At 40.3% G+C, this 27,214-nt stretch overlaps 2 protein-coding genes across 2 annotated transcripts in view; one reads left to right on the top strand and one right to left on the bottom strand.

Annotated features, from left to right (window-relative positions):
* MAP2K6 (mitogen-activated protein kinase kinase 6) overlaps positions 1 to 27,214 on the top strand; it is a 1,063,669-nt gene that overhangs the window by 532,749 nt on the left and 503,706 nt on the right. The window lies entirely within an intron of this gene.
* The window catches only part of LOC121921527, a 36,255-nt gene continuing 30,083 nt past the window's right edge, over positions 21,043 to 27,214 (bottom strand). Inside the window, exons 4-6 of the mRNA XM_042449741.1 lie at positions 26,270 to 26,397; positions 23,555 to 23,701; positions 21,043 to 21,761 (exon numbers count right to left, since the gene is read on the bottom strand). Of these exons, the coding sequence (XP_042305675.1) occupies positions 21,447 to 21,761; positions 23,555 to 23,701; positions 26,270 to 26,397 (590 nt within the window). The 3' untranslated portion in view covers positions 21,043 to 21,446. The remainder of the gene's footprint in view (positions 21,762 to 23,554; positions 23,702 to 26,269; positions 26,398 to 27,214) is intronic.

Here is a 27,214-nt window from a genome sequence, read left to right as displayed (position 1 = left end):
CGTAGTAAAAGCCCTGTTGTTAAAACAGTGCTAGAGCAGAAACATCTAGAAAAGTAGCTGAACAAGAAATATCCACCCCATCCACTTCTTTTTAACTGCAGAGAGTAGTTTTACATGGGAATGTTTCAAAAATTGCATTCTCCACCTGCAGTGTGGAGACTCTGTAGGCTGTTTCTGTGAGATCTATCAAAATAATTGCAGCAAATGCTCTTTAAATTCAGCACTATTTTGTTGCAATGTCTTGAATGTACACATGAGCAGACAATGATGTGTTGGCTGGCAGTTCCTTTGGTAACGTACCCTGAAGTAAACATTTGTAAGCCAGTATTTGACCCCTTTTTTCACTATGAAAAGAAGTATCCAATATTTCCTTGCTTTAACATCAGGAATGTAGTGAGACATTTTTCATGGTGGGAGGAGAGACAGAAACTGTGGGGATAGAAGGGGTTGGGCATCTGCCACTATACAATACGTTTCTTTTCCTAACTAATGAAAAACAACCCCAATTAATGTATTTTAATTAAGAAGTATGCTGTGAATCTTCAAAAACAAAACAAAACAAAAACAAAACAACAACAAATCAATATTTTCCCCATGCAAAATGATTGTGTAAACTAAATAGCAATGACTAGGTAGCAAATACATATTGTCCAAGTCAGCCTACAATAATGATCCGAACTACTCATAATGTCCAATGAGCTATGATTTCTCTGCAAACGTGCGGAGAAACTGTCCACTTGAAATTCCTTCATATTGGGTACTTTCAAATGCCTACATTATGAAATTTGCTGATGAAACACTTAACACTTGTATGGTGTCAGTAAAAACATCAAAGTAGAGAATGAGTTTTCATACAGAGTTGCAGATGCACCAAAGTTGGGTCCTGTAGCATACAAAGTATATGCACAGAACGTAGTGTGGCATATTGTTGTGAGTGTTGAACTATGGCTTTAGAAATTGGTGTTTGATTCCTGGCTCAGCAATGGACACCTATTGGGTTACCATCTGGGCAGCTCTCATGCTCTCAGCTTCAGAGGGTGGCAATGGCAAACCCTTTCTAAAGAAACTTGCCATAAGATGGAAATGACTTGAAGGTCCAAAACAACAACAATGTTTTAGTGTTTGTTTTGCACTATTCCACCACTTTGTATCTCTTTGGATGCCTTCACTGTATGTCAGAATGTTCAGTTGAAGGTTTAAGTTATTAAAATGCTAGAAATGAAGGAAACTTCCATAAAGGGAACTATGCTCTCATTGGTCCCACTGTCACTACATCTATCTGCATAATACTTTCCTCCCTTTGTAACCTCAGCTTGAAGCTGCTGGGGCACAATGCCATGGTCAGTTAGTGTCTGGGAGCCAGGGAACATCTGGACTCTATCTGACTTTAATCATACACCCTAAAAATAAAAAAATAAAAAAAAAGGAATGGACATCCTTCTCCTAGACCTTTAGTGGATTCATTGGAGGCTAAGAGGGTAATGCGTGTTCCTTTTTTCCAGACTACAAAACTGCAGCCAAATGTCACCTCCTCCCGCCTCTGATGCTCTGACAGCTCACCCCATCACCTTCAAGCTGGGACTGCACAGCTGGTGACAATGGAGGCTCATGCATGCATGGGTGTTAGTTCCTTCTGCAGCAAGTATGGCTGGCTCTGCAGACTGCAATGCTACAAGGTGGATGATCTGTCTCACATTATACCATGTGAGGCCAGAACAGATAAATGCTGATTCTGATGATTGCAAGATCTGCAGGTTGGCAGTTCGAGGCCCAAGTGCTGCATAATGAGGTGAACTCCCATCACTAGTCCTAGCTTCTGCCAATCTAGCAGTTCAAAATCATGTAAAAGTGCAAACTGATAAATAGGTACCACTCTGGTGGGAAGGTAAACAGTGTTCTGTGCAATCATGCTAGCCAGATGACCACAGAGTTGTCTCTGACAATGCTCTCTTTTCAGATTAGTAACAGAGAGGATCACCACCCCCTATAATCAAACATGACTTGACAACCTTGTCAACCCGGAATATCTTTACCTTTATACTTTTAAAGCTGTCAACCTCTATATGTATGTTGTAGTCCATGGAGCCAGTTCTCTAGCATAGGCAAAAACAGGGAGCCACCATAGTTGTCAAATGGTAGAGGCTGCAGAACTGGGTCATGATGCTGGAAGAGAGTGGCATGTACCACATACCCAGCCCTGTAATCCCTAAACTAGTTTGATGTCTTTGGGTAAAACTGAAGGTGCTGTCCTGTTAGTGTAATTCAGCTGCTAGATTGGTCAGCTTCTGCATGTGGAATTGAGAAAGGGGATGCCACCATGTGCTTTGCCTCATGCAAAAAATGTCTTTGGCCAGCCCATTTGGCTGTCTCTTCAGGCAAGAAAACCGCCATTTGAAATTTGCTTCAGGCAGCAAAATGTCTTGGGTTGACACTGGGAGGCCGGAACAATCAGCTGGATGGGAGTAGATAGGTTTAGATTTTTCCAGACATTTCTGTGATACTGCAGTTTTTGAGCAATGATTTCCTGTTTATGAGGAGTTAGGGGATGATGATGCCATAAACTTCAGGAAAAACAAATAAAAGGAAATGAATTGTATGTGTGAGGAAACAGAAAGTCAACAATTCTGGCATGTTACAGCTGCAATCTATATCTCAAATAGTCACTTGAAGAATTCCAAGGGAATGGACTTTAATGGTTAAAGTAACAGAGATTAAAACAGGTTAAAACCATGGTGTTAATGACCAACAAAAGTATAGGGGGAAAACCCCCAGACATTGTGAAGTACTATAGGGAGCCATCATACCGTAGTGGCTTGAGTATCGGACTGTGATTCTGGAGACTAGGGTTTGATTCCCCATTTAGCTATGAAAGCCACTGGGTGACTTTAGGCATGTCACATTCTCTCAGCCTCAAGGGAAGGCAATGGCACACCTCCTCTGAACAAATCTTGCAAAGAAAATCCCCTGATAGGTTCGCCTAAGAGTTATCATAAGTCGGAAACTTGACGGCAACAAAACAAGAACAAAAGTACTATAGGTTAAACAAACATGTTTCAGCAAGGTTAAATGACAGCTCCCTGCCCCCCTGCACTTTCCTTCAAAGCTATGAAATAAAGATTTCTTATCCTGGAGAACTTCTGTAGTGGTGATTATTATGGGCTGTTTACTGGTGATTATTATCAGCTGTTAAAAAAAAAGAGGACAAGCAGCACTTTAAAATGCTCTTCTAGAAAATAGAGATGAGTTAAACAGTGAAGACTAAAGACTGAAAGCCAAGACTTGAAGACAAAAACTGAAAGCCAAGAAACCAAGGAGTATGTGTAGAAGAAAAAAATGGTTTTCTGGACAGAGCTTTGGAATGATCTTGCCCCAATTTTTTTTTCTGACTAGAACATTTCCTCTATGGCTGCAGAGGGATAAAAATCCATATAAAACTTTTTCACTATTTATCCCCCATTAAGCATATTGGCTGAAGAACACGGCTTTTGTGTCATCTAAATATTGGGGATGGATGAGTGAGAATGGCATGGATCACTTGGAGATAATTTATTTGGCCACATTAAGCAAGATGCTTGGAAGTTGTATATTGATTCCGAATTAGAGTCAGTTGCCTTGAATATAATTGTCTTCTGTCTGAAATGAAGCAGCAAATACCAGCAGCCTTTTGGACATGTTTTACAAGTTATTACTGTGGTATGGGGTGGAGGGGGGGAGAAAGAAATACAGGTTATGGTTGAACAGGGAAGCAAGGCTTTAAAAAGAAGAATTCCCCTGGTGAACCTTTGCAGTAGTCAATGATTTGTGACCATCTATTCAGGCAAACAAACTAGAACAGCAGCAAAAAAGTTGGTAATGTGAGGTTTCATACATAGCTTATGCTCCTTATATTGATATAACAACAATGTGTGTCACCAGCAACACAGAGAGAAAACACATTTTTTTGCTGCAGACAAAGTGGACAGAAGTACTATGGTCAGAGAAACTAGTTAGAAACTGAATGTTTCAAATCTGAATCTAAGGCCTGTTACAGACTGCCAAAATAAAGCTGCTTCGGGTCTCTTTGGAGGTATGCTGTTTAAATGATGCATGCATCCTAAGAATCCAAAAGCTGCACCAAAGCTGCACTCCAGTGCTTAGGAATGGAGTGTGGCTTTGGTGCGACCTCTGGACTCTTAGGACCCATGCATCATTTAAATAGCATAACTCCAAAGAGACCTGAAGCAGCTTTATTTTGGCAGTCTGTAACAGGCCTTAGTGCTGTTTCATAGATACACTATCACAGCACCATCGAATGATGATTTGCACATTTGAATTCAACACCTGGGGCTCTTTCATACTACACAATTATAGCACTATGATTTGACTTTAAGTGCCATGGCTCGATCAGTGAAATCTTGGGATTTAAAAGTTTGGGTAGGCATTCTTAGGCTTTTCAGACAGGGATCCACTTTAGTACCTCTGATGAAACTAGAAAACCCAGAATTCTACAGGACATAGCCATGGCAGATAAACTGGGATCATAGTGCTATAATTGTATAGTGTAACAGTGCCCCCAGATTGAGTACTACTATGAAAGAACTTCATATGACTTCTGTAACAAATGGGATTGGATCAAGCATTCAACTGTGATGCATCAAGTGATAAAACCATTCTTGAAAGTCCATAGCCAGTACAATTGTTTGCTCATTTGTATCAAGGCACTTTTGAGGGTGCCTAAAGTCCTGAAAGGGTTGTGGTTGGTTATGTAAAGAAGAGTAGTTTTTTGCACAAGCTTGCATGAACCCTTCATTCAAATAAATAAATACTTTAGATAAAAAAATAAAAAATAAAAAAAATAAATTCCTTACCTGAAACCATTCTCCATCTTGTCCTTTGACATGATTTTAGGCAGGTGATGACCAGAGATCATGCTTTCTTGGTCATTGTGCTTCAGTTGTGAAATGCCAGTCGAAATAAACTTGCTTGGCACCTACTTGCCTTCTTAGTGCCAGCCTAGTGATGAAACTTTGTCTCATCAATCCACCATGTTTTAGTGTTGATTTACAGTGAAGAAGGGAAACTCCAGCCCATGACCTAATATGGCCCAAAGAAGGTCCAGACCATAGCCTTGAGATGTTCAGAAATACCTCTCCCTCTCAATAACATTCCTCCCACTGGCAATGTGACTGGGGTTGAGGGAATGGTTTTACCTGTCTCCAGTCTGAGACAGAGTCATCCTCCTCACAGAGGAAGGCATGGAACGCTGTGCTTTTGTATCCCTGCCATTCATGTCTCCATTGCACAGTGAAGATATGATAGATTATATTGTCCTTATCCCCATACCACTCAAGTCTTTGCAGTCTGGTCAGGTAGAAAGGGGGTAGCTCATTGGTCTCTTAGCCCATTTGAAAGATGCCTCTTTCATACTGCACAGTTTTAGTGGTTTGATTCCACTTTAACTGTCAAGGTTCTATCCCATGGCATTCTGGAACTGGGAATTTAGGAAAGGGCATTTATAATTCTCAGCCATAATGTCTCATCAAACCGCAAATCCCAGGATTCCATAGGATGTAGCCATGGTACAGTGGGTCCTTGTTATCCACTGGGGTTTGGTTCCAGGAAACCCCCCCCCACCCCTGTGGATAACAAAATCCATGGATGCTCAAGTTAAATATAATGGCATAGCAAAATGGTGCTTCTTATATAAAATGGAAAATCAATGTTTTTCTATGTGGAACTTTTACTTTTTAAAAATAATTTCAAGCTTGAATCTATAGATAAAAAAATCTGTGGATAAGGAGGGCCAACTGTAGTTAAAGCAGAATCACAGTGCTTTGGAACTCCTTTTTTGGATAGGTTAAACTGTCATCCTCCTCGTTATTTTCCTGAAGGTAGGTTTGATTTTGGCAGGCCTTTGAGAACTGATTGAGAACTTAAGTGGGAACAGGCCTTGAATAATGTGCTAGGTTATCATTCTCTCGGAGAGTGGTGGAATCTCCCTCCTTGGAGGTCTTTAAACAGAGGCTGGATGGCCATCTGTCGGGGATGCTTTGATTGAGATTTCCTGCATGGCAGGGGGGTTGGACTGGATGGCCCTTGTGGTCTATTCCAACTCTGATTCTATGATTCTATGTTGTTTTCTTTTTAATGGTTTATGTTTTTAAATAGTTTTAATTTTGTGCACGGTGCACAGTGTAGTGGTTTGAATGTTAGACTAGGTCACTGGGAGACCAAGGTTCGAATCCTTGCTTGGCCATAGCAACTCGCTGTACAGTATGACTTTGGGCAAGTTACAATCTATCAGCCTCAGAGGAAGGCAAAGGCATAAAGCATATGCCTCAGGGTCTCCATAATTACATTTTTAACAACTTGTATATGCTGTGAATTTTTTGCTATGTTTGTTTTAACTGTCCTAAGCTGACTTGAGTCTTGGACTGGGAAAAAGGTGAGAGGAGGAGGAAGAGGTTGCAGGTGTGAAAGAGACCTCCATCTCTAGCTGTGGAGTCCAGTTAGGTTTATGGATTAAAGAAAGAGCTGATGGCAAAAGCTGAACTGCACCCACTAAGCCACTTTTGAACTTGTTCTTAACAATGTACCAGTGCACTTCAGAACTGAGAACTGCAGGACTGAAATGAATTCTGGAAAGAAACAGAAGACATTTTTTAATTTGAGTCAGTCAAAGCCATTTCTGCACATCATCTCTGTAAAGAGCTGACGTATGCATCTCTGTTGGATATAAAGAAAAAGAAAAGAAACACCTTCCCAAAACAGTGAATAAACTTGTGGTCAGTTGTTATGGATAAATTTAAGAGATGACACAAACCGTTTTATTCCAAAGTCTAAACTCCCCCCCCCCCTCACGCTGCCAAGGTTATTGAAAGTTTATCTTTTGTTTTCTCTTCCATGCAAACAGGATGTGGCGACTCAGGCACTAAAAAAGCATCAAAATAGTATTTTTCCAGGTTCTGTCATGTAATCAAATTATTTTTATTCTTTAGGTGCTACATGAAGTTTGTCTTCATGTTCATCAGGAATTGTGGAGCACACACACACACCAACCGAGCATACAAAGTGGCAGCAGGACAAGAAGCAGGGAAGAAGTCAAGAGAGCAAATAAGAATTTCAGTGAGTCTGGATTTTAAATAAACAAAAGCCAGCACCTAATGAATCAGAAGCTTTTAAAGAATGACATTAAAAACAGAGAAAGACAGGAAATGACAGCAAATTGTTATTGGGAAGCACTGATTATTTCAGAAGATCTAATGCAATTTTTTGTATTGCATTGCTAGCCTTTTCTAACATTGTGACCTCCATATGTTTTTGACTATCACCCCCATTCCTCATGATGCATGGGGATAGTGACATTTGTTGCCCAACACTCTTGAGCAACATCAGGATACAGAACAATGTTTTATAGTATAACTTTCTGTTTACACACACACAGACAATCACACAAAAACAATGTGGCTGCAATCCTAAAAAAAATTACTCAGGAATAAACTTTAGTTGGTGGTCCTATATCTCAGTAGACATGTCTGGTATTTCATGGGGACGTGCTCTAAAAGCTATTGTATTAGTATCCCATTCTCTTTAGCTTATTTTGGCCATTTTTATGAGCCTTATATGTTTATGGCCATTTTCAAAAGCTGCCATGGCAAACTGGAAGAAATCAGTGGCTGGACTCCTGCTGGTAAGTCCTTTTTTTAGAGTAGCCCCATTGAATCAGTTGGTGAATGCTGAGTTAACATATAGGAGATTATCACACATGAAATCTGCACCAGGATAGATGTGGGTTGTAACCATCACTGATGGATCTTATCACACTTTCCCATGCCTGGGCAGCAATAAATAATAATAATAATAATAATAATGTTTATTTATATCCTGCCTCTCCCTATGGATCGAGGTGGGTTCAGGCTGCTATGACCCAGGCACAGGGCATTGTGATAAAATATTTCAGTAGTGGTTACAACTCATGTCTATCCTGGCACGGATTTTGCATGCAATAATCTCCGTAGTCAAATTTAGTTGAGTCCTTTGTTGAGTGGTCATTTATTTATTTTTATTTATTTATTTAGGTATTTATATCCCGCCCTTCAGCCCTAATGGCTCTCAGGGCGGCTTACAATTATTATTTTTAATGAGACAGTTCCCTGCCCTCAGGCTTACAATCAAAAGACACGAAACAAAAGGAGAAGGGAATGGTGGAGGGAAAGGGGATGAGGTCCAGTGGTTCTTCTCTCCCTCTGAGGCCTATTATTATTTCTATTAAATAGAACAACATTGGCTAGACTCTAGTTCTCAAAGGATGGGGTGTGTCCCCAGGGGTTGTAACAGTACAAGGGGGGTATCGTACATTTTTAATGATCACCTTTAAAAAAATTGACAGAAAGTTTGTTTTGATTTCTAGTTGTAGTCACCATCCAGATTTACACATTTCCCCCCCAGCGTTTCTTGACCTTCCGAATACCATTATTGTAGAAATCTGCTGATTGCGCCTTATGAGGATTTTACACTTTAGTCACTTCTGGGACAACCTGTCACAAAAATAAAGGACACAATAAGCTAATTTCCTCAACAACGTGCACTTAGGGACCAATGATGACACTGACAAAATTTCATCAATATACCATAATAACTTCCGGGTGATAATTATTACTTTATGATACCCCCTATAAGGCACAATCTGCAGACTTCTACAATTTTAGGTATTCAGTGGGTCAAGAAATGTATCTTTAGCTGGGAGGGGGCTGATCTCAGGCACCGATTAGCTGACCCTCCAGAGAAGGAAGGTGCTTGGAATGCTTTTTCAGTGTCCCCTTCAGGTTCAGATCATGTGGTAAAGAGTGATGGAGCAAGAGGAGAAAGTGAGTGTGAGGGTGTAGTAAGGGGGTGTTCCTGCTTGGCAGATAAAACTGATTATATTGGCGCGATTCTGATTTGGATTATGTTCCGAGAATAATTTGAATTTTTTCCATCATTTCCATTATGAAAAGGGGCAAATTACCCCGATTCATTTAGACCCTGTTTTCGTTCCCATGTATTTTAAATTGCTGTATTTTAAAGCGGATTAATTTGCTCCCCATTCCTATTTGTGTCTGCAAGCTGTCAATCAAGCGCGTAGGCTTCAGACGTCACAAGTGTCGTCACCTGATTCGAAACACTTTGATACGGTTTATTTTGCTTTCCATTCCCATTTCTGTTTTTTGTTTTTTTTTGTTTTTTGGGCAGCCAATGAAAATCGGCTGCAAAGACCCTTCTGTGTCTCCCCAGATTCCATTTGGGAAAGAGAGAAGAGAAGGCTCTATTTCCCCCCAGATTGCTGGGCATCCAGGCTCTCCTATCGTCTCCCCAGATTACCTTTGAGAAAGAGAGAAGGAAAGGCTCTAATCACCCTTAATCCCTTTGTCTCCCCCATTGCTGTCTGGGCTGTCTGGGGGACGATCAAGCAGGCATTTACTGCAAAGCCCATCTGCTGCCTCAGGCAGAGGCAAAAAAAAGGAAAAGAAAAGAAAAAATAATAGTTTAAAATGGTGTTCAATGGCTCTCCTCACACATCAGTCTATGAATGTGGAGCAGAGGGGAAGTTGTAGGGGGAGTAATGTGTTTACTGCGTTTGGAGTTCAATGTAGTGCGATTGCCTTACCCTGCTTCCCAATCCACTGGGGGAAAGGCTATGCAAATGGAAGAAAATGGTGCTGGCGATGCAGAAAGAGAACAAAAGGGCGACACCCCCAAGCCAGCCCCTCGAGTGCTGCTCCTCCCATCTCCAGGATCTCGAATCAGACACCCTTGTCATTCCCATTCGGATACAGCAAATTGTACCCCGGGATCAAAAATAATCCGTGTTAAAACCTACTGTTTTTTTAAACCGGTTTATAATCCAGATTATACAATATAAACCGAATCAGATTCGAAACGCAATGGGAGCGATTCCAGGGCAATGCGAGTCTAATTCGGGCTTCAGTGGAAACGATACCCCCTACATTCGCATCATGATCTGCTTTATAGGCAAATGGGAACACCCCCTAAGGGAACTGGGGCTTGTGTGTGCATGGTGTCAGTTTGGGAGGGCATTGGAGCAAAGTTCAGTGCCCTCACTTTTCCACTCTTTGCTCTTTTCAGACTCAGAATCAATGGCTGGTGATGTTTCAGCTTTTGGATGGAGCAAAGTTAACTATTTTCTTCCCTTTTGCTCTTTCCAAAGTGAAAACCCCTTGTTTCTGTCTTTGGAAGGAGCGAAGTTAATCCTTTCTTTCCTTTTGCTCTTTTCAAAGGCAAATTCTTTTGGTGGGGTTTCTGTCTTTGGAAACAGCAAAATTAAACCCCTTTCCTTTCCCTTTGCTCTTTCCAAACGCACATATCTCACACCAAGTATAAACATTGTTTTGAGTTGGGTATTTAATTTATTGAAATAAAAATGTTCTAATATGATGTTATTTCCCTATAAAATGTTAAAATCTGAGTCTACATAAATGCGTAAATGAAAATATGCAGACTAAAAACCAAAATATTTTTATTTGTATACTACGTCTGGTGGGAAGGGCCCCCAACATGTAATTATAAAGGGGGCCCCAGGGGAAAAGGTTTGAGAACCACTGGACTAGCCAATGAAATGTACACATTCACCCCAGTTCTTGTTCCTAAACGTTCAGAGCCAGTGAACATACTGGATAAGAAATACTGGATAAAAATTGTCCTTTCAGACTGTTTGGCTCTATCTTTGACTTGGAATCAATGGTGTTGCTTTGAGTCCTGAAACCTTGTATATGTGAAGCTAGAGGAATACCAAGCAATTAAATGCTTTCTTCAGCAAATGGCTTTCACATCCTTAAAAAACAACAACACATGAACAACACACAGGTATTTTGAGAAACAACAGCTCAAAGGACAAACCAGTGCAACTAAAGGAAATGTAATGTTCTGCAATATAGTGGGTGGAAGAGAGACAGGGGAAGCCTTTTTTAAGACATGACGCTAGCAGGTAAACACAGAAAAATATAACTGTGTCTCTTAAAAAGTTCTCATATGTATTCAGAAAGCTTCACTGAATCGTAGTAAATTATACCTCTGATTAAGCTACTCATTAAATTACTGTGGAGAAATTCCAGTATATTTAGGAGCGTGGCAGGAGACAGGTAGAAAATTATAGTAATTTGAACTGCATTTAAAAAGAAGACTGTGGATAACGCCATGCATCTAGATGGAAGCATCTTACATTTAAAGTCATGGGGCATTACTCCATCCACAATAGAAGACATGCTATTTCTGTTGGAGCTTGCTGGATGTCAAAGGGATATGATTTTGCAGATGACATCATTATCATATATTATGTGATTATATGTGATTAGTGGCTTTTTATGTTTTCTTCATCAGTTTTGGCATAGCTATATTTTATGAAAGTTATATTTCATTCCACCCATGTGGAATTCAGTCTGATATACAGAAGTGTCTATTAAACAATGCAGTTTGATCCCAAAGCAGGGAGGGTACGGGAAGTGTGATCCACACTGGGTGACACCTCATAGGTAGGTGAATACTTGGTGAGGCTCATTGTCCAGCTGTCCAGTTACCCACTCCATCATTCAGGGCACCTCAGCAGTCCTAGTGGGGGTGGCATGCCTTGAGGTCTGGCAGGGAAAAGGGAGATGCTGGTGGTGTCGGTGTCCATATACTACTTCTTTCCCCCAGAAGGAGAAGAGTTCATGGCCACCTCTGCTGCCATTGCCTCTCATTCCCACCTGGCTGGCAGCTCTTCCAGATCAAGACATGATGGAGTTGGCCATCTCCTCCTTGCAAGTACTACACAGATGGTACTTGAGAAGAAGCACATTGTTGCCTCTCAGTATGGAGCAGCATGTTGTCCATTGATCAATTAATTAACATCTGAACTTTCAGAATTTATGGTATCTCCCGTTCCCATTCAGCTTCAGAGCATGCTCACAATGTGAGGAGGAGGAGGAGGAGGTTGATGCTGACATTTATTCTTTAACAAAATATGTCAACTGTAGGAAGCAGCATTGCAGAATATCCCAAAGGAAGACATGGTGTCATCTGGGATGCCCTAAAAAATTAACTGACCATGTAAGAGCATCAAGTTCTTACATTTCCCTACGGTGGGGAGCAGCTGGGAGTCAGGGGCTGCACTGGCTCCCAGGGGACTTGGATGACTACTCACCCCTCATCAGTGCCCTCATAACTGATCCTCCCCCAATGTGACCAAAAATATTTAGGATCCTGGATCATCCAAGAGGCCACAAAACAGCTCTGGGGCAGCAACACTTCCTTTGCCCTTGATTTAATATAATGACAACCCAAATCTCATCAAGGTATGACAAACCATATGGCCTTTATCTAATGTGAGATTTCCCCCTTCCCTAGTTGGGGCAAATGTAGAAATTCTGGAGTGGGAAAATGGTTCAGGGAGAAGGATGAAATATTTGTTGCCATTTCTCCAATCTAATTGGCAGCCCCCTCCATCCCCAGAGCCACATTGTTTAAAATGAAAAATGATGTTTTTCTCCTGCAGAACATATCATTTGGCCCACAGCCATGAATTTCACTACATGGCCTTGGTTCCTATTCTCTCTCATCCCATGTAGTAAGGGCCTTTGTGAAGAGAAAATGGGTGTTGTTATGTATGCCATCATGTATGTCATCCTTAGCTTGCAGGATACAAAGGTAATTAAATAATACTGTACTCCTTAAAATCATATTATTGAAGGAAGCCTGTGGATGACAACAGGATTTGTGCCAGAAGAGTGGCCTGAATGCTGAGGCGAACCGCTTTGAGAATTGGTTTCAACTTGAATGCGCGTGGCTTGGAGCACAAAAGGCTGAGAGCTCTATCAATGTTTGTAGTCCTTCCGAGTGGAGCTAGAAGAGAGTGTTTGCAACATACAAATATCTGCTTCTTAAACTGACAATCCAATGAGTCTGTTTAATTGGCATCCAGAAAAGCTACTGCTGTTTCTGCAGACTGGGTAAATTGCTTGTTGGGTTTTTCCCCTAATGTTATGAACAAACTAATTTTGTTGTTCAGAATCCCCTGCTGATTCAACTTTCCTTCCTGGCATATATACAAAGCTGTGTATGACAGCCAAGGTGCCCTTCAATACAAGGGAAAATTAGTTAATGAAAAATCAAGACACATAATTTTCTTGAGTGCATTGCTTTTTTGCTGTCAATACCACTACCATTGCTTATCACCATAACAATAATAGCAACAGCAACACAACCTACAAAAAGTGTCACTACTTGTAACATGCCACCCAATATAATTATAGCACTGTCATTTCTCTTTAGCTGCCATGGGGACATCCAGCGGAATCCTGGGATTTGTAGTTTAGGAAAAAGTATTGATAATTCTCAGCTAGAGTGCTCAAGTGCCTCCCAAACTATGAACCCCAGGATTTCACAGCATGCAGCCATGGAACCATAGCACTGCAACTGTGTGGCATGCAAGGGTTCTGAATCATCAATAGTCCAAAACTCTAGTTTAAAACATCTAGCAGACTGTGATACTGAGGTAGTAGAACTATTGCAGACAGGTGCCATGCACCCTCCTCAAGTTAAGCCAATCTTCCACACCAGTCAAATGGCATTTGTGGTGCCCCATCTTACATACAATGAGCTCTTGTGCAGCCACTGTGTAACTGGGATAATCACAACAAAGACGTTGATGCTGCTGGTTAACAGATCAAGGAACAGTATGGAGAGCCAGGCTGCACAGAATGTTTTGGTTCTCAGGGTAAAAAGGCCTTTATCTTTTAGAAGAAGGCAGCAGGAGTAGCAGAAAAGGAGGGTGGAACATGAGGGTAGGGGAGGTGGAGGGATCTACCTACTTAAGACAGCAAGAAACACTGACCTAAGCCTACTGTTCTAGGACTCCTTGGTTCCTTTCTTAACACACTCCCTACCTCAGGCCTTGGAATCCTCTCCAGAAGATTTCATTTGAACAAGGGTTGAGACTTGAAAGACCAAATCTTCTCCTTTCTCCTTAAAATTCTGTTCCTTAGGAGCTTATGCTGTTAATGTTTGCCTCAGTTTTTCATGTTTGCATAGCTTCCCTTTGTACTTGCCTTACTGGTAAGCAATCGATTTCTTAGTGGAGTAGTGGCCACTATGACCTGGGAAGTTGAGGCCCTATGCCCTGTATAATACACCAATTGCTTTTATATAGCTCTTTATGGATCAGATGAATAACACTCCTGGTACAGTCTCCATAACAAGGGTTTTCGAGAAGAGATGTGTCTTTTTAGGGAATCTTGTCATAATGTAGTAGTTTCTCTTCATTTCTCTGCTGAAATTAGTCATTTTGAAGCATATTTACATCATGGACCTCAACTGGTTTAATCATCATTTCCTCTTATAAGGAATCATGGGATTCGTGGTTTTTATAGAAAATTAGCAACTCTATAAAATTACAGTTTCCAGGATTTTTCTTCTGAGTGGGAACTGGTTCTGGGAAAGAAGCCATTTCAACTAAACAGATACAAAACAGATACCGTAAAAGCATACTGTGCAGATATGCTATTCATTGTCAGTCTTCTCTGTCATGTCTTAGCTATTCATTGTCAGTCTTCTCTGTCATGTCTAAGCCATATTTCTATTTTTATAGATGAAGATGATTTTATATCTGAGGAACATTTTTTAAAAAAAATTGTTTCCATGTGATTGATCTGATTCACTAACACTGTCATCATCCAAACTGGTCATATCAATAGCAGGTTAAAATATGGTTAGTAACATATGAATTGTGCTCATTGCTGAAAATAAAATTTCAAAAATTAAGCTAGTTTAATTATTTTAAGAACTATTTCAAGCTTTCGACATTGGCAAAGTATCTTAGATATCTTGGCTTGCAACTCATTGAGTGAAAGTAGGCAGTAAAGTACTTTTAATCTATTCAAGAAACCATGGCTAATGTCAAGAACAAATGGCCCTTTTCTTAAGCCAGAAAACTCCTGGATCCAAAAAGAGCCGCGAGGAGTGCTCCTGGAAGTGGGGATGCACCTGGGATGGTAAATTTGACAATAAAAACCTTAAGATAAGAGCATGATGCAGCCTGAAGTGAAATTTAAAGTGGGAGAGGTAAGCCGAATTAATAAACCAAGTGATAAGATCCTAAAACAACTCTATAAAACAGGACCAGCTTGAGAATTCAGACTGAGCTCATGGCATTGACTATGAGAAACTGAAAAATTATGTATGATTAAAGTGCTTTTATTTATTTGCATCTGTGGAGATTGAGGGGGTGGCAGGGCAGGTTCCAATCACACAAACACACATACACATGCACACACATGGAACTGCTACTTTTAATAGGTACAATAATGCTTTTATTTGGTATTTGCTATGACAATATAGGGGTATGGATGGTCCACTCAGTGTTCCATCTTAGTTTTGCATGCATTCAATCATAAATTTGTTCCACATCAGCCTGTGACTGAACACAAACACACACACACAGACACACATTTGTTTTCATCCATTGCTCTCCTGATATATGTATGTTTTGAATACACCTTTTCTAATTTATAATTTTTATATGCAACTTACCTCAATACAAAAGAAATTTCTAGCTTTGATGGGCTCCAGTCCTCTTAATCAAACAGAGTCCATGAAAGCTTATGCTAACAGTTTCTTTTTCTCAGTCTCAAAGGTTAATATCATACATGATTGGCATATTTTGATTCAAACATTATGGACCACCATGGCAGACATAGTGCATATCTTCTTAAATGGAGATCTGCAAGATGATGAGGGAAAGACCCCCAACAACTCCACAGGACTAACTCCACATTATAGACCTATCTGGTGGGAATGTTCTTCCCCACTTAGGTGCTAATGTTTTCAAAGATGCTATAGGATTTGTTTATATCTTTTTATGCTTAGCAGCTTAATATGGGTATGTATTTGAATACTAATACTGTGGATAAATGTGCAGCCTGAAGGACAACTGAATCCAGACCTCCTTATTAGTTTGGGTAGGGAGAGTTAGGTGGATTCAATTTTAAATAAATACATAATACATACATACATACAGACCAAATGAAATTCTCCCTCATATTTACCCAGAGAACATGTCTTTCTGGAAACTTTCTCCTGTACAGGTTGAGCCTCCCTTATCTGAAATGCTTGGGACCAGAAGCCTTTTGGATTTTGCAGTATTTACATATACATAATGAGATATCTTGGAAATAGAACCCAAGTCTAAATGTGAAATTCATTTATGTTTCGTATATACCTTACACACATAGCCTGAATGCAGTTTTATACATAATAGCAGGGAACAAAATTTGTGTACACTGAACCATCAGAAAGGTGTCACTCTCTCAGCCACCCATGTGGATAATTTTAGATTTTGGAGTATTTCGGATTTCCAGATAAGAGAGGATTAACCTGTACCACCAATTTCATACTGAGTTATTGGTTACAAACAGTCATCTTAGTGGGGAAGAACATCCCCATCAGATCAAAGTGTCAGGTGGAGTTAGTCCTGTGGACTGTTAGGGGTCTCATCATCTTACAGAATTCCATTTAAGAAGAAATGCAGTATGTCTGTCATGGCCATTCATAATGTTTGAGTGCAAAGTATGCCAATGATGTATGATAGTCTTTTTAAAGCAAACCTAATGCCACACTTCCTTATAATTTGTAGCCAGCTTGCCCTCCCACTTTTGCCATATGCTCAGTAGCTCTCTTTTGAAGTGAATTCTGTACAACTCTTCTTTTTTTGCAGAAAAGGCTTAAACTCGTGCCATAGCTTTGCATCACTGCAATGTCATGAAGAACAGCATCTCTGGGTTAATGTTTAGACATTGCTCATATTGATCTGATTCCGAAGACATCTCCATTTTACTTTTTGCTCTTATAAAGACTTGAATTCCAATGCAGCCTGGGTTCCCTATGCCAAGTTAGTGTCTCAGTGTACAAATAAATGAGTTGTGCAAAGATTCAATATGTGACAACTTCCCATTTAAAAAAATAAATACAATGTTCTCATCATGGTGGCAGGTAGCCACTATTTCTTTCTTTTTGAAAAATGTGACTAATTACATGGGAAAGTAAAGCAGATTAAGAGGGAAACATACCTTGTAAAAGTAATTTAGTAATGGTATAACATGGTGGCAAGGGATTACATGCTGTTTTCTTCTAGGACACACAACAATTGATATGCTGAATTGTCTCTCTTCAGTCTTTCATTTCCTTTCATCTTTCACCCCTGTGTTCATCTGACTGTGTGTGCTTCTTTCTCATGTCTCTGGATTTCCAACAGTTCAGTGGATTTGCATCCATTAAACAGAAGGAATGTAATTGTGGGGAACCAGCAGATACTTTGAACAATGGAAATATAGTAGAAGAGGAAGAGAATCTGATGGATTTTGTATAGGACTTTATTTATCCCCATTAGGTGGAGGGCAGGGAACCATCTAATTCAAAAAGATTGTATGTACAGCACTGTGTAAATTTACAGTGCTTTATAAATAAAGGTTAATAATAATAATACACTAATTTAACAACCATTTCATTTCTACAGTGAATCCTGGAAGCCATACTCTATAAAAGAAAATACTTACCATCCTCATTATACAGCAGTCCCCAGATTCTGTTGAAGGAAGTTAAAATGGTAAAGAGAGAATGCATCTGCACTAAACTGTTAAAAAGTTTGATACCACTTTGGTTCCAAGGTCCCCCGTGGATAACAAAATCCGTGTATGCTCAAGTCCCATTAAATATAATGACATAGCAAAGTGGTGTCCCTTATAAAAAATGGAAAATCAAGGTTTGATATTTGAAATTTATACTTTTTTGGAACATTTTCAAACCGTGGATGCTTGAATCTGTGTATGAAAAATCAGTGTATTAGAAGGGCCGACTGTATCTGTAGTTTCATATGGTACTTAAATTTCTGTGCCAGACAGCTCTACTGCATGGGCTAGAACTCTTCAGCAGGATATTCTGAGTACTTCCTTAAAGTATAAATCCCAGACTTCTATGGGATGGAGCCATGATTGCTACACTGGAATCAAACTACTATAAGCATGCAGTGTAGATACACACTGACCTAAGCCAGATCTAATTTTGTAGTGCAGATAACCCCTTAAATTGACAAGTGAGCAGCTAAGTGTTCCTCTATAGGCAGAGGCATCACTAAGGATGTGAGGGATGTGTGGACTGCACCAGGTGACACCGCAGGCAGGGGGTAACACCACTGCTCCCCAAACATCTGTCTTTTGACAGAAATGGCCTATGGCAATTGTCTGCATCCCTTTAAAATGGTGTGAATGGGATGAGGCTCAGTGTTTTTTTAAAAAATAATTTAAATAAAAATAAATTTGTAAAAAGGAGAGGCCCAGGTTTTTTAAAATATTTTTTTTAATTTGAAAATTTGAAAAAAAATAATTTTTTAAATGTTTAAATTTAAAAAAAAGACTTTAAAAAAAGAAACATGGTAATAGGGTAAGATAGAGGAATATCAGTTTATGAAGAGGTGGAAGGGTTTGAAATCTGTCATGAAGAGAAGAATACATAATAAGATAGTGGTTTAGCAAAGTGAACCTAGCAAAGATAAGATAAAAGGAGGGGGTGGCGAAGAGGAAAAGAAAAAAGAAAGATATTTCTATAATGTCATTTGTAGATGCAAACAAATACCTAAATAAATAAATAAATAAATGTGAGATGTACAGGTGCTTTTTATTTGAATTATGGCTTATAAAAATAAATTTAGTTTTTTACATTTTTTCTTTAAAAATCAAATTTTCACTTTAACGATATAATAAGGTTTATTTGTATACCGCCCTTCTAAAAATATGAAACAATGTGCATGTAAATATAGACCATGTGTATGATATTGCAATTTAAAGGTATAATTTTAATTTTACTAATTATTTATGTCACAGCTATTGCCATTTCATTCAGTGATATATGGGAATTATGATTTACAAGTTACATTAGTATAAAACATTTACTATGGCCCGTTACAGACAGGCTCTTGAGGCGCCCCTGTCACGTGCTAGGGGTTGGCCGGGGACCTAGCGTCCACACCAGCCTCACCTCTAGCACGTGACGGGGGCGTAATAATGGCGGCACCCTATACACACAGGCGAGGCCATTATTACGTTCCGGACGCATAGCGTCCGCACGTCGCATGGCGCTTATGACATCAAGAGTGCGCCATTGGCACCTCGCAGCGTCATAACCGCGCCGTGGGAAGAAGCGCCATTTGGGGGCTTCTTTTTTGCTCCGCATGGGAGCCGCGCAGTTTGGCTGCTGCAACTCCCGCACAGAGCAACCAGCAGCGCCGGCAGACCGCCGCTTTTAGGCGGTCTGTAACACGCCTATGGATTCTATTTGGTGTGGTATGGGAGGAGATGAATGGGGTGTGTGATACCATGAGTTACCACATCAGGTGGCAAAAGCCCTAGTGGCACCACTGTCTATAGGAAATTCTAAAATAGATCTATGTTTAGTGAGACTAGATAAATGGCACTGCTTTGTGAGAAGCAGCCCCTCAGTGGTTTGATACCATCTGCTGTATGCATAGAACTGAGAAAAGGTGTGTGTGTTGAGCACCTGGTATGCTAGTTGTTCCTATTTAGCTTAGTGAATTACGTGATGTACTTGCCAGTAATAATGCCTACTGTGTGGTCCCATATAACCCAAAGTGTCCTCAAAATAAAATTATTGAAGCTGCATTGGTTACTTTCTTATAATATTTAGACTTCCAGAGCTCACCAAATGTATGTGATCAATGTAGATGACAGAATTTAATACAGATTGCATATTTCCAGCATGATTTCTATCTCCCTGGGCTGAAAAGCAAGAATAAAAAACCTGGGGTGAGATGATCACTGCTATTACTGAGAGAGTAATGAGGTAAAGATCACAGGACAATTATAGCTCACAGGGCTATGATTTAGCATTATAACTTGTTATTAGTGTCATTTAAAAGTGCAAGATTTTATTTTATTTTTACTGAGGTGGCAACATTTTGCTTTATTTGGAGGCATAATTAAATGCAGTATTGTAGGAAGTATCAAAGCATCTTTGGAAGGTGTAGCGCCAAATCTCCCCTGCAACATAAACAGAGCTTTGAAAACTTAATTTCTTGGATTACAGTTTCTAGAATCCTCCATGACTATAGAAAGATTCTGGGAGTAGAAGAGCAAACCAAGCTCCTGGTTTTCACTTGTGAAATGTGCTAGACCTGGATTCAGTCTACTAAGAGAGCCAGCATGGTATAGTGGTTTAAGTATTGAATCACAACTCTGGAAATCAGGTCTGAATCCCTGCTCAGCCATGGAAACCCACTAAGTGGCACTGGACAAGTCATACTCTCTCAGCCTCACAGCAAAGACAACCCCCCTCTGACAAATCCTGCCAAGAAAATCCCATGCTGCAAGTCAGAAATGACTTGGAGAAACAAAACAGCAACAATAGTAGACCAGGATTCAGTCTACTACCATGCAAGTTCAGGGTACCCTTGGAAACTTTCTTTTCCCTCTCTTTGTTCAATCGTTGCAAGCCAGCTTTAAAATGCTGATAGCTGCCAAAATGTGTGGCAGGGGCAAGGGTGGCCTTTCAAATATAGCTACCTTTCACAGTATGAAAATATTTCATGCTCTGTCTCTTTGCTTGTTGCTGTCTTTGGGACAAAATTGCAAGAATAGTAGGAGAACTGGCAGGGAATGGCTGCTGGCATGTGCAGTCACAGGAAGATGGACATCCACGCATGTACCTATTACAGTGCCCTTTCAATGCTCTTATAGGCCAGTACTAGATTTGTGTTAGCTGTCATGGAGTGTCATGGATTGTTTATGGTACTCAGCCAATTCTGATTAAATGTTTTCCAAAGAAACGTTGCTTTTGTTAATTTTCAGAAAATCTTATATTGAGAAAGCATTTGCACTTCCAGTTACTGCAATTGCCAGAATCATTGAGGGACAAATCTTTCTAGAGGTAGTCCAAGCATTTTATATTGACTTGTATTAAATCTCAGGTTCTTTTCACAAAGTGATGTTTAAATTGTTTTTAATACTTCCTAAATTCAAAAGTCCCCAATTAAAAAAATAAAACATATGAGATAGCATATACATATATTCTTCTTCTTCTTTTTAAAACTGCTTTCTTCTGTGTTCTGTATGGCTCCTTGACAACATTTAAAAGTACCACTTGGCACCCCTCATAAAAATCAGCCTTGCTTTATTCTGGTGCCATACACTTTATTCTGGTGCCTTTTTAGCTTTGCCCGCCAAAGAGGCTCGCATGACTTGCTTTAACTGGCTATTTTTGACCATTTCTGCACTTGCAATACAATATATATCAATGTTGTTTCCCTGAAACATTCATATATCAAAGTAGTGCTTGACTTCTAAGTGAATGACAGTTGGTGGTCCATGCCTAGATCCCATGATGACAGTGCCTGGAGCCCTGGGAGTCACGTGGCATTGCTTAAAAAAAAATTAGTACTTTCCCCACTTGAGTGATGCAGATGCCCTTACTGTGGGGACAGAGGGAAGACGGCAACCTGAAGTCTTCTTATTTTCAGAAAGTCGGGATCTTGTGGGTTTAATCAATTGAGGCAGTATAGGCTTTTTTGTATGGTCCAGAGGTTTTTTCTTGTCACTGGGCTTAGGCTCTTCTGCATTCTCTTCATCCAGCTCTGGGAAGGTGAGTTGCATAGATTTTAAGTCGGACTCTGTGGTGCAAACTATTCCCTTGCTCATCATCCGTGGTGTCATGGGTAAGTTGCTGGGTAAAGTTAAAACCTCTATCTCCTACAAGGGATATAGGAAGGAAAAGTTGTGATCACAGAGGCCACCCTTGTAGTGACAGTCATGATTAAGGACAACAGTGGCCCACATCCAATGGAACTTCATTCCCCACCTCTTGGCCATGGAGCTGCCTGAAAATAGCAATAGCAAGTACATTTCTATGCCGCTTATCAGTGCATTTAAGAACTCCTAAACAATTTACATTCTGTAAGCTAATTGCACCCAACAAGCTGGGTACTCATTTTAGTGACCTATGGAAGTGTGCCAGGTTGAGTGGACCCTGGAGCCCTGGAATCAAACTCACAACCTTGTGGCTCTAAATGGCTGCAGTATAGGCATTTTACCACTATGCCACCAGGGTACTCTAGAAGGTTTCCCATCCCTCCAGAGTGATTTTTATGGGGGACTGCACAGAGTAGTGCATGGGAAGGGGAATTTATTTCTCCCATGGGATTCTGCTGCTCTGCCAGTAGACATCTACCAATCTTGCCTGGAATAATCAATAGCCATAGACATTTGCACATAGGATAAGGAATAGATTCCTGCTTCTCACGACTTACTACCTGTTTAAGGCCAAACTAGAGAAGTGCCTAAATTTTACTGTGAGCCCCAAGTAGAGTAAATCCATTGAATCAATGAGATATATCTATCTGTCGTCTCACTATTTAACAATTGATTCAGTGAGCCTACTCTAGTTGGAATTAACCAGTAGGATTCAGGCCCAGTTATGTTAACTGCAAAGATGCAGTGAACAAGAATTCTTTTAGTGGTGTAACTAGCTTTGCAGATGCCTTGTATTTTCATGAAATGCCAAATAGCAGCATCAGAGAGGTTGTGGGACAGTAAAGGATTTCCCCTCCCCTCCCCTCCCCTGACAGTTCCAAAGTAATACATAGGCATTCCTGTTTTTTTTACACAGTAAAAAGTACACACATACTGCATTCATAGAATTAATATCTGGTTTGGTCCTTATGGTCAAGAAGGATCTAGAACAAAGGAACAGGATGGGTGTCCTTTTCCAGTTGTTGGGTCACCTCTGCAAATCTGTGCTGTGATAAACTTCTTTTTTCTGTAGCTGTGTAACAGTGAACTGAAAATACACAAAAGATCAAACTCCTCTTCTGTCCCATTACTGGGAAAGGGGACCACAATTTTCAAGTTTGTGGAATTTTAGGTACAAATTTTGTGTGAGGATGCCAATCTAATGTTATTACTCTATTCACACAGCTGGACCACTCATACATTCAGTGATTTGTGGAACTGAGCTGGCAGCCAAGTAAGGGAAGCCACTCTGAGGTTGAAATGCTAAGATCCTCTGATTTAAAGCAAAGCTCTGCTCAAATCAATGGCCCTTGGTTTTCATATAAATGTGGCCAGGTTGTGGTGGAAATTTAATAAAAGAATGGAGGTATAATAGCAGGAGAGAGGAAAAAAATTCCTTTTTATGAGGAACCAGAATGATGAGAGAGAGATAATATATTACTATTATTCTTGAAAGGAATGAAGCTCTATCTAATTTAAACTATGGCTAGCATCCAACACTTTTTTTGTATGTGAGTGTGGGGTGATGGTAACAATCCTATCAGTGGTTCATATTGACTAGCTATATGATAACAAAATAGCAGGTATTTGGTGGAGTGAGGTGATCTAATAATAACTACAATGATTGCATTTGTAATAAGGGAAACATGTAATCTCAGAGACCATTACAAAGGCTAATACACAAGTCAGTGGGAAAAGTAGACACTTGAATAGACCCGTCACACATTAATTTGAATGTCAAGCATCTTACGCACTGTTGTTGCCAGCGTATGAAAAGGGGAAGAAGCAGTCCCAAACTGGTTGAGTTTTTGGGTATTAATTTCACCAAATACACGCCGACGGACTTTTCGCCTTGCTATTCTTTTCAGAAGATCTTCCTCTAGATTGTGTTTGAAAAGGCTCTAGAATTGAAATTAAACAAGATGAGAAATATATAAGCAGCCATATTTATAGCTTAGCTCATTTACTTTTCAGTTTCTACTGATGGGACCAAAAGGGAATAATGAGCATCCCAGAACCATTATGAAACTTGACACTGTCAAATAATTAAATAGAATGTCACAGGTCCAGCAAAATGTCTCACACCTTGCATCATTCACTCACAGACTATTATTTCCCTTACCTTCCTGGATTATTAACCAATTCTGCCTTATTAACATAACTTTAATAAGACAGAGCAGAGATAATGAGAGCAGGAAGAGACACTATGGGGGGCGGGGGTGGATCAATGTCAGCCACGCTATACTGTTGTTCAGAAACTTGGCACCACATGAATTAGTCGTAAAATACAGAAATCTTCATATTTCTATAGAATATGAGTCACCATTACTGGGTGAAACAGCAATAAAGGATACTTTAACTAGGCATGGTTATAGAATTTCACAAGATTGGTTTTGTGTTTTTGGTTTTAAATTTATGTTGTCAGTTTCCTGATTTAGGATACTTCACAAAACATGGATGGATGGATTGATGGATCGATCAATGAAATCTCACGGCTTCTTGCCATGTGATACATTCCAGAGCTTTAACAGATCACAATAGGCTCCAGAATATCAAATCAGGAGATGATCCTGTTCCATCGTTTTCCTGATTGCATTGGTGTCATACATGCACTGTGAGCACAACCAGTTCCCTCTAGTCTCTTCTTTACATTTATATGCATGCAGCACAGAGGGTGATACTAAAGAAGAAACTTTGGTGCTGTACAGATCAGCACTTTATGCTGGCCTGCACCTGAAACTAGGGCTCAGGTAGGGCTGAGCGTTCACATGCTCAAAGCCCTTATTGTGCAGCTCGGGTGCTATTTTGGCACGGGTCCATTTACACAAGGCATGCCATGATGATGTCCCTTGTGCGTAGTGCCCAAACAGCATTGCACACAAGGGACATAATAGCGCTACACTGCAGCGCCTATGATGCTCCTTCTACAGTGCAAAAAGGAGCCCCTTTTCAGGGTTTCTTTTTGTTCCATGTGCAAGTCGCAGCATGTGGTCATTGCGGCCTGCTCCTGGAGCAAGAAGCAGCAGCGTTGAGCCACCAGTCTGAAGAGGCCCATACTTTACATCTCAAGGATATGCACCTAGTCTATCTGTCTTCCAGGATGGGGTTCAAATATCTGTCTGTTTGTCATTTGTCTATCTTAGAGGATGGGATCCAAAGAGCAAGAATATTTTTGCCTTCCTTGAACAGTGTGTGTGTGTGCATGTGTGCTTCCTCATTGCATTATAACATTCTTCTGAGATTTCTTTAGTTTCCAGAATAACTCAGTGGGAGAGTATTCAAGAAAGACACACAAATAGTGCTTACAGCGTATGGAACAGTATTCAGCTACTTAGTTATGTATACTTAGGGGCAAAAAAGACCATTCTTTTGGAGTGGTGTCCCACCACCCCTTTCAGCATCAGATTGGAGCCACAGCAACTGCATGCCACTCCCCGATCCAGCATTTTTCTGGCCCCAAAAGAAGAGGTAAAATGCCGCTCCAGAAAAAAGAGTGTCTATGCTGCCGTGGTGGCACTTTCTGGTGCTCCTTTTGGCATGTGTCATCTGGATGTCATGGCAAATGACACCACCCGCTGTGTGGTCGGTTGGTTGGCATGATGGTGGCTGGGGGTGGAATCAGGGCATGCATCATGTGGCCCCCATGCCCCCACTCTGCTCCAAAACCAGTGTTAAATGCTGGTCTGTTCAGCCCCTTACTTAACTAAATAACTAATTAGCATCTCCTGGCCTGACCACAGCCTCCAAATCCTGTCTTTTTGGCCATCAGTTGCTGCTAGCAATGGAAGTGTGCACAGCAGACTGACATTTCTAGTCCCTCCCACAAAAGATCTTTGTTGTGAGGAGGAATTGCAACAGGAATTATGCTTCTAAATGTCACTCCAGAGATCGCTTGCAGAAAGTGGTGGAAACATCAGTCTCCCGCGTCCCAATCAACAAAAGAACAGACCCCCGTCACTCGTAGCAGCTCATGCCTGGTAATTTAGGACTGGGGGACTTTTACAATCCCTATGTAATTTCTACACTATTGAATATATAGAGATTATGAATATGAATAAGTTATGAATGTGTAACTCTAGGTTACACATTTGTAGCGGCAATCATAAATTCCAGCCTATTTGTACAATTCTTTGCCTCAAGCCTGTTTTTTTTCTCCAGTAAAATTCCTTCATCGCTTGCAGAACTCTTAATAACCACTAATTGCAAATAGACCAAAGCTTGTGTGTGTGTCTGTGTGTGTGTGTGTGGGAGAGAGAGAGTGTGTGCATATGTGGAATACTATTTTGGAATACAAATCCCAGACTCCAGCAGCCATGCTGGTTGGGTGATTCTGGGAGCTATGGTCCAAAAGGTAGTAGTTTTAAACTCAGCCCTAGATTTAGGCACTTGATCTTCAAGTGAATCTGAACATACACTGGGGATTAATTCAAGGTTAGGGGTGGCAGGAAGAACCAATGTGCTCTGGGTACCTCATATTTCTTTTGAGTTAGGATACTGCTCAGCTGTGGAGTTGTCACCCGACTTTGCACCATGTCATCTGAAGGAGTCTTACTGCGAGAAGGCAGTTGAGGTTGATCAATTCTGGGTAACTGAAGCTCTGAGAAAAGAAAGTGAACTGGGATGAGAGAAGAGGCCTATAGATACATTCCACTGCTAACATGCTCCCTACTCAAGATTTATTGAGAGGTTGGTTTGTCTAGACATCAGGCAGCTCTTGGGGAAAGGAGTTGATGTGATAAATAGCTCATGGGAAAAACTACTGTCTGTCTATCCTCCTCCTCCTTCAGGCCTGAATTCATCTCTGCCCCATGATTCTCTTTAGAGGTAATATATAGAGAATTCACTCCTGCTATCCGTATCTGAGATCTCAGTGTGTGTATGTGTATGCCTTCAAGTCACTTATCAACCCCCCCCCCCCGCCCCATAACTTCAAGGAATATTCAGAAGAGGTTTTACCAGTTCCTTCCTCTGAAATACTATCTACAGATACTTGGTATTCATTGGTGTCCAATCAAGTGTTGTCCCTGCTTAGCTTCCAAAATCAGACAAGATTTGGTGCCTTTAGGGCATTTAATGTGGACTCATTATTAAGGAGCTCCCTCCTGCTACCACTGCATAATTGTCACTGGCTATTTGATGTTCTTTTGTTGTCTGTTTTATTGAATCACTTCCTGTATTGCTATGTATTTTATATGTATTATCCTACTAGAGAGGCCCCCTCCATCTTTCCCTTCTCCTTCTGTGTCGTGTCTTTTAGATTGTAAGCCAGAGGGCAGGGAACTGTCCAATTAAAAAGATTGTATGTACAGCGCTGTGTAAATTTACAGCGCTTTATAAATAAAGCTTAATAATAATAATAATAATAATAATAATAATAATAATAATAATGTGATTGGCTTCTATTGCCTCTAATA

Source organism: Sceloporus undulatus, chromosome 2, assembly GCF_019175285.1.
Source record: "Sceloporus undulatus isolate JIND9_A2432 ecotype Alabama chromosome 2, SceUnd_v1.1, whole genome shotgun sequence".
Lineage (NCBI taxonomy): Eukaryota > Metazoa > Chordata > Lepidosauria > Squamata > Phrynosomatidae > Sceloporus > Sceloporus undulatus.
This window is presented reverse-complemented; position numbering and strand designations above follow the sequence as displayed.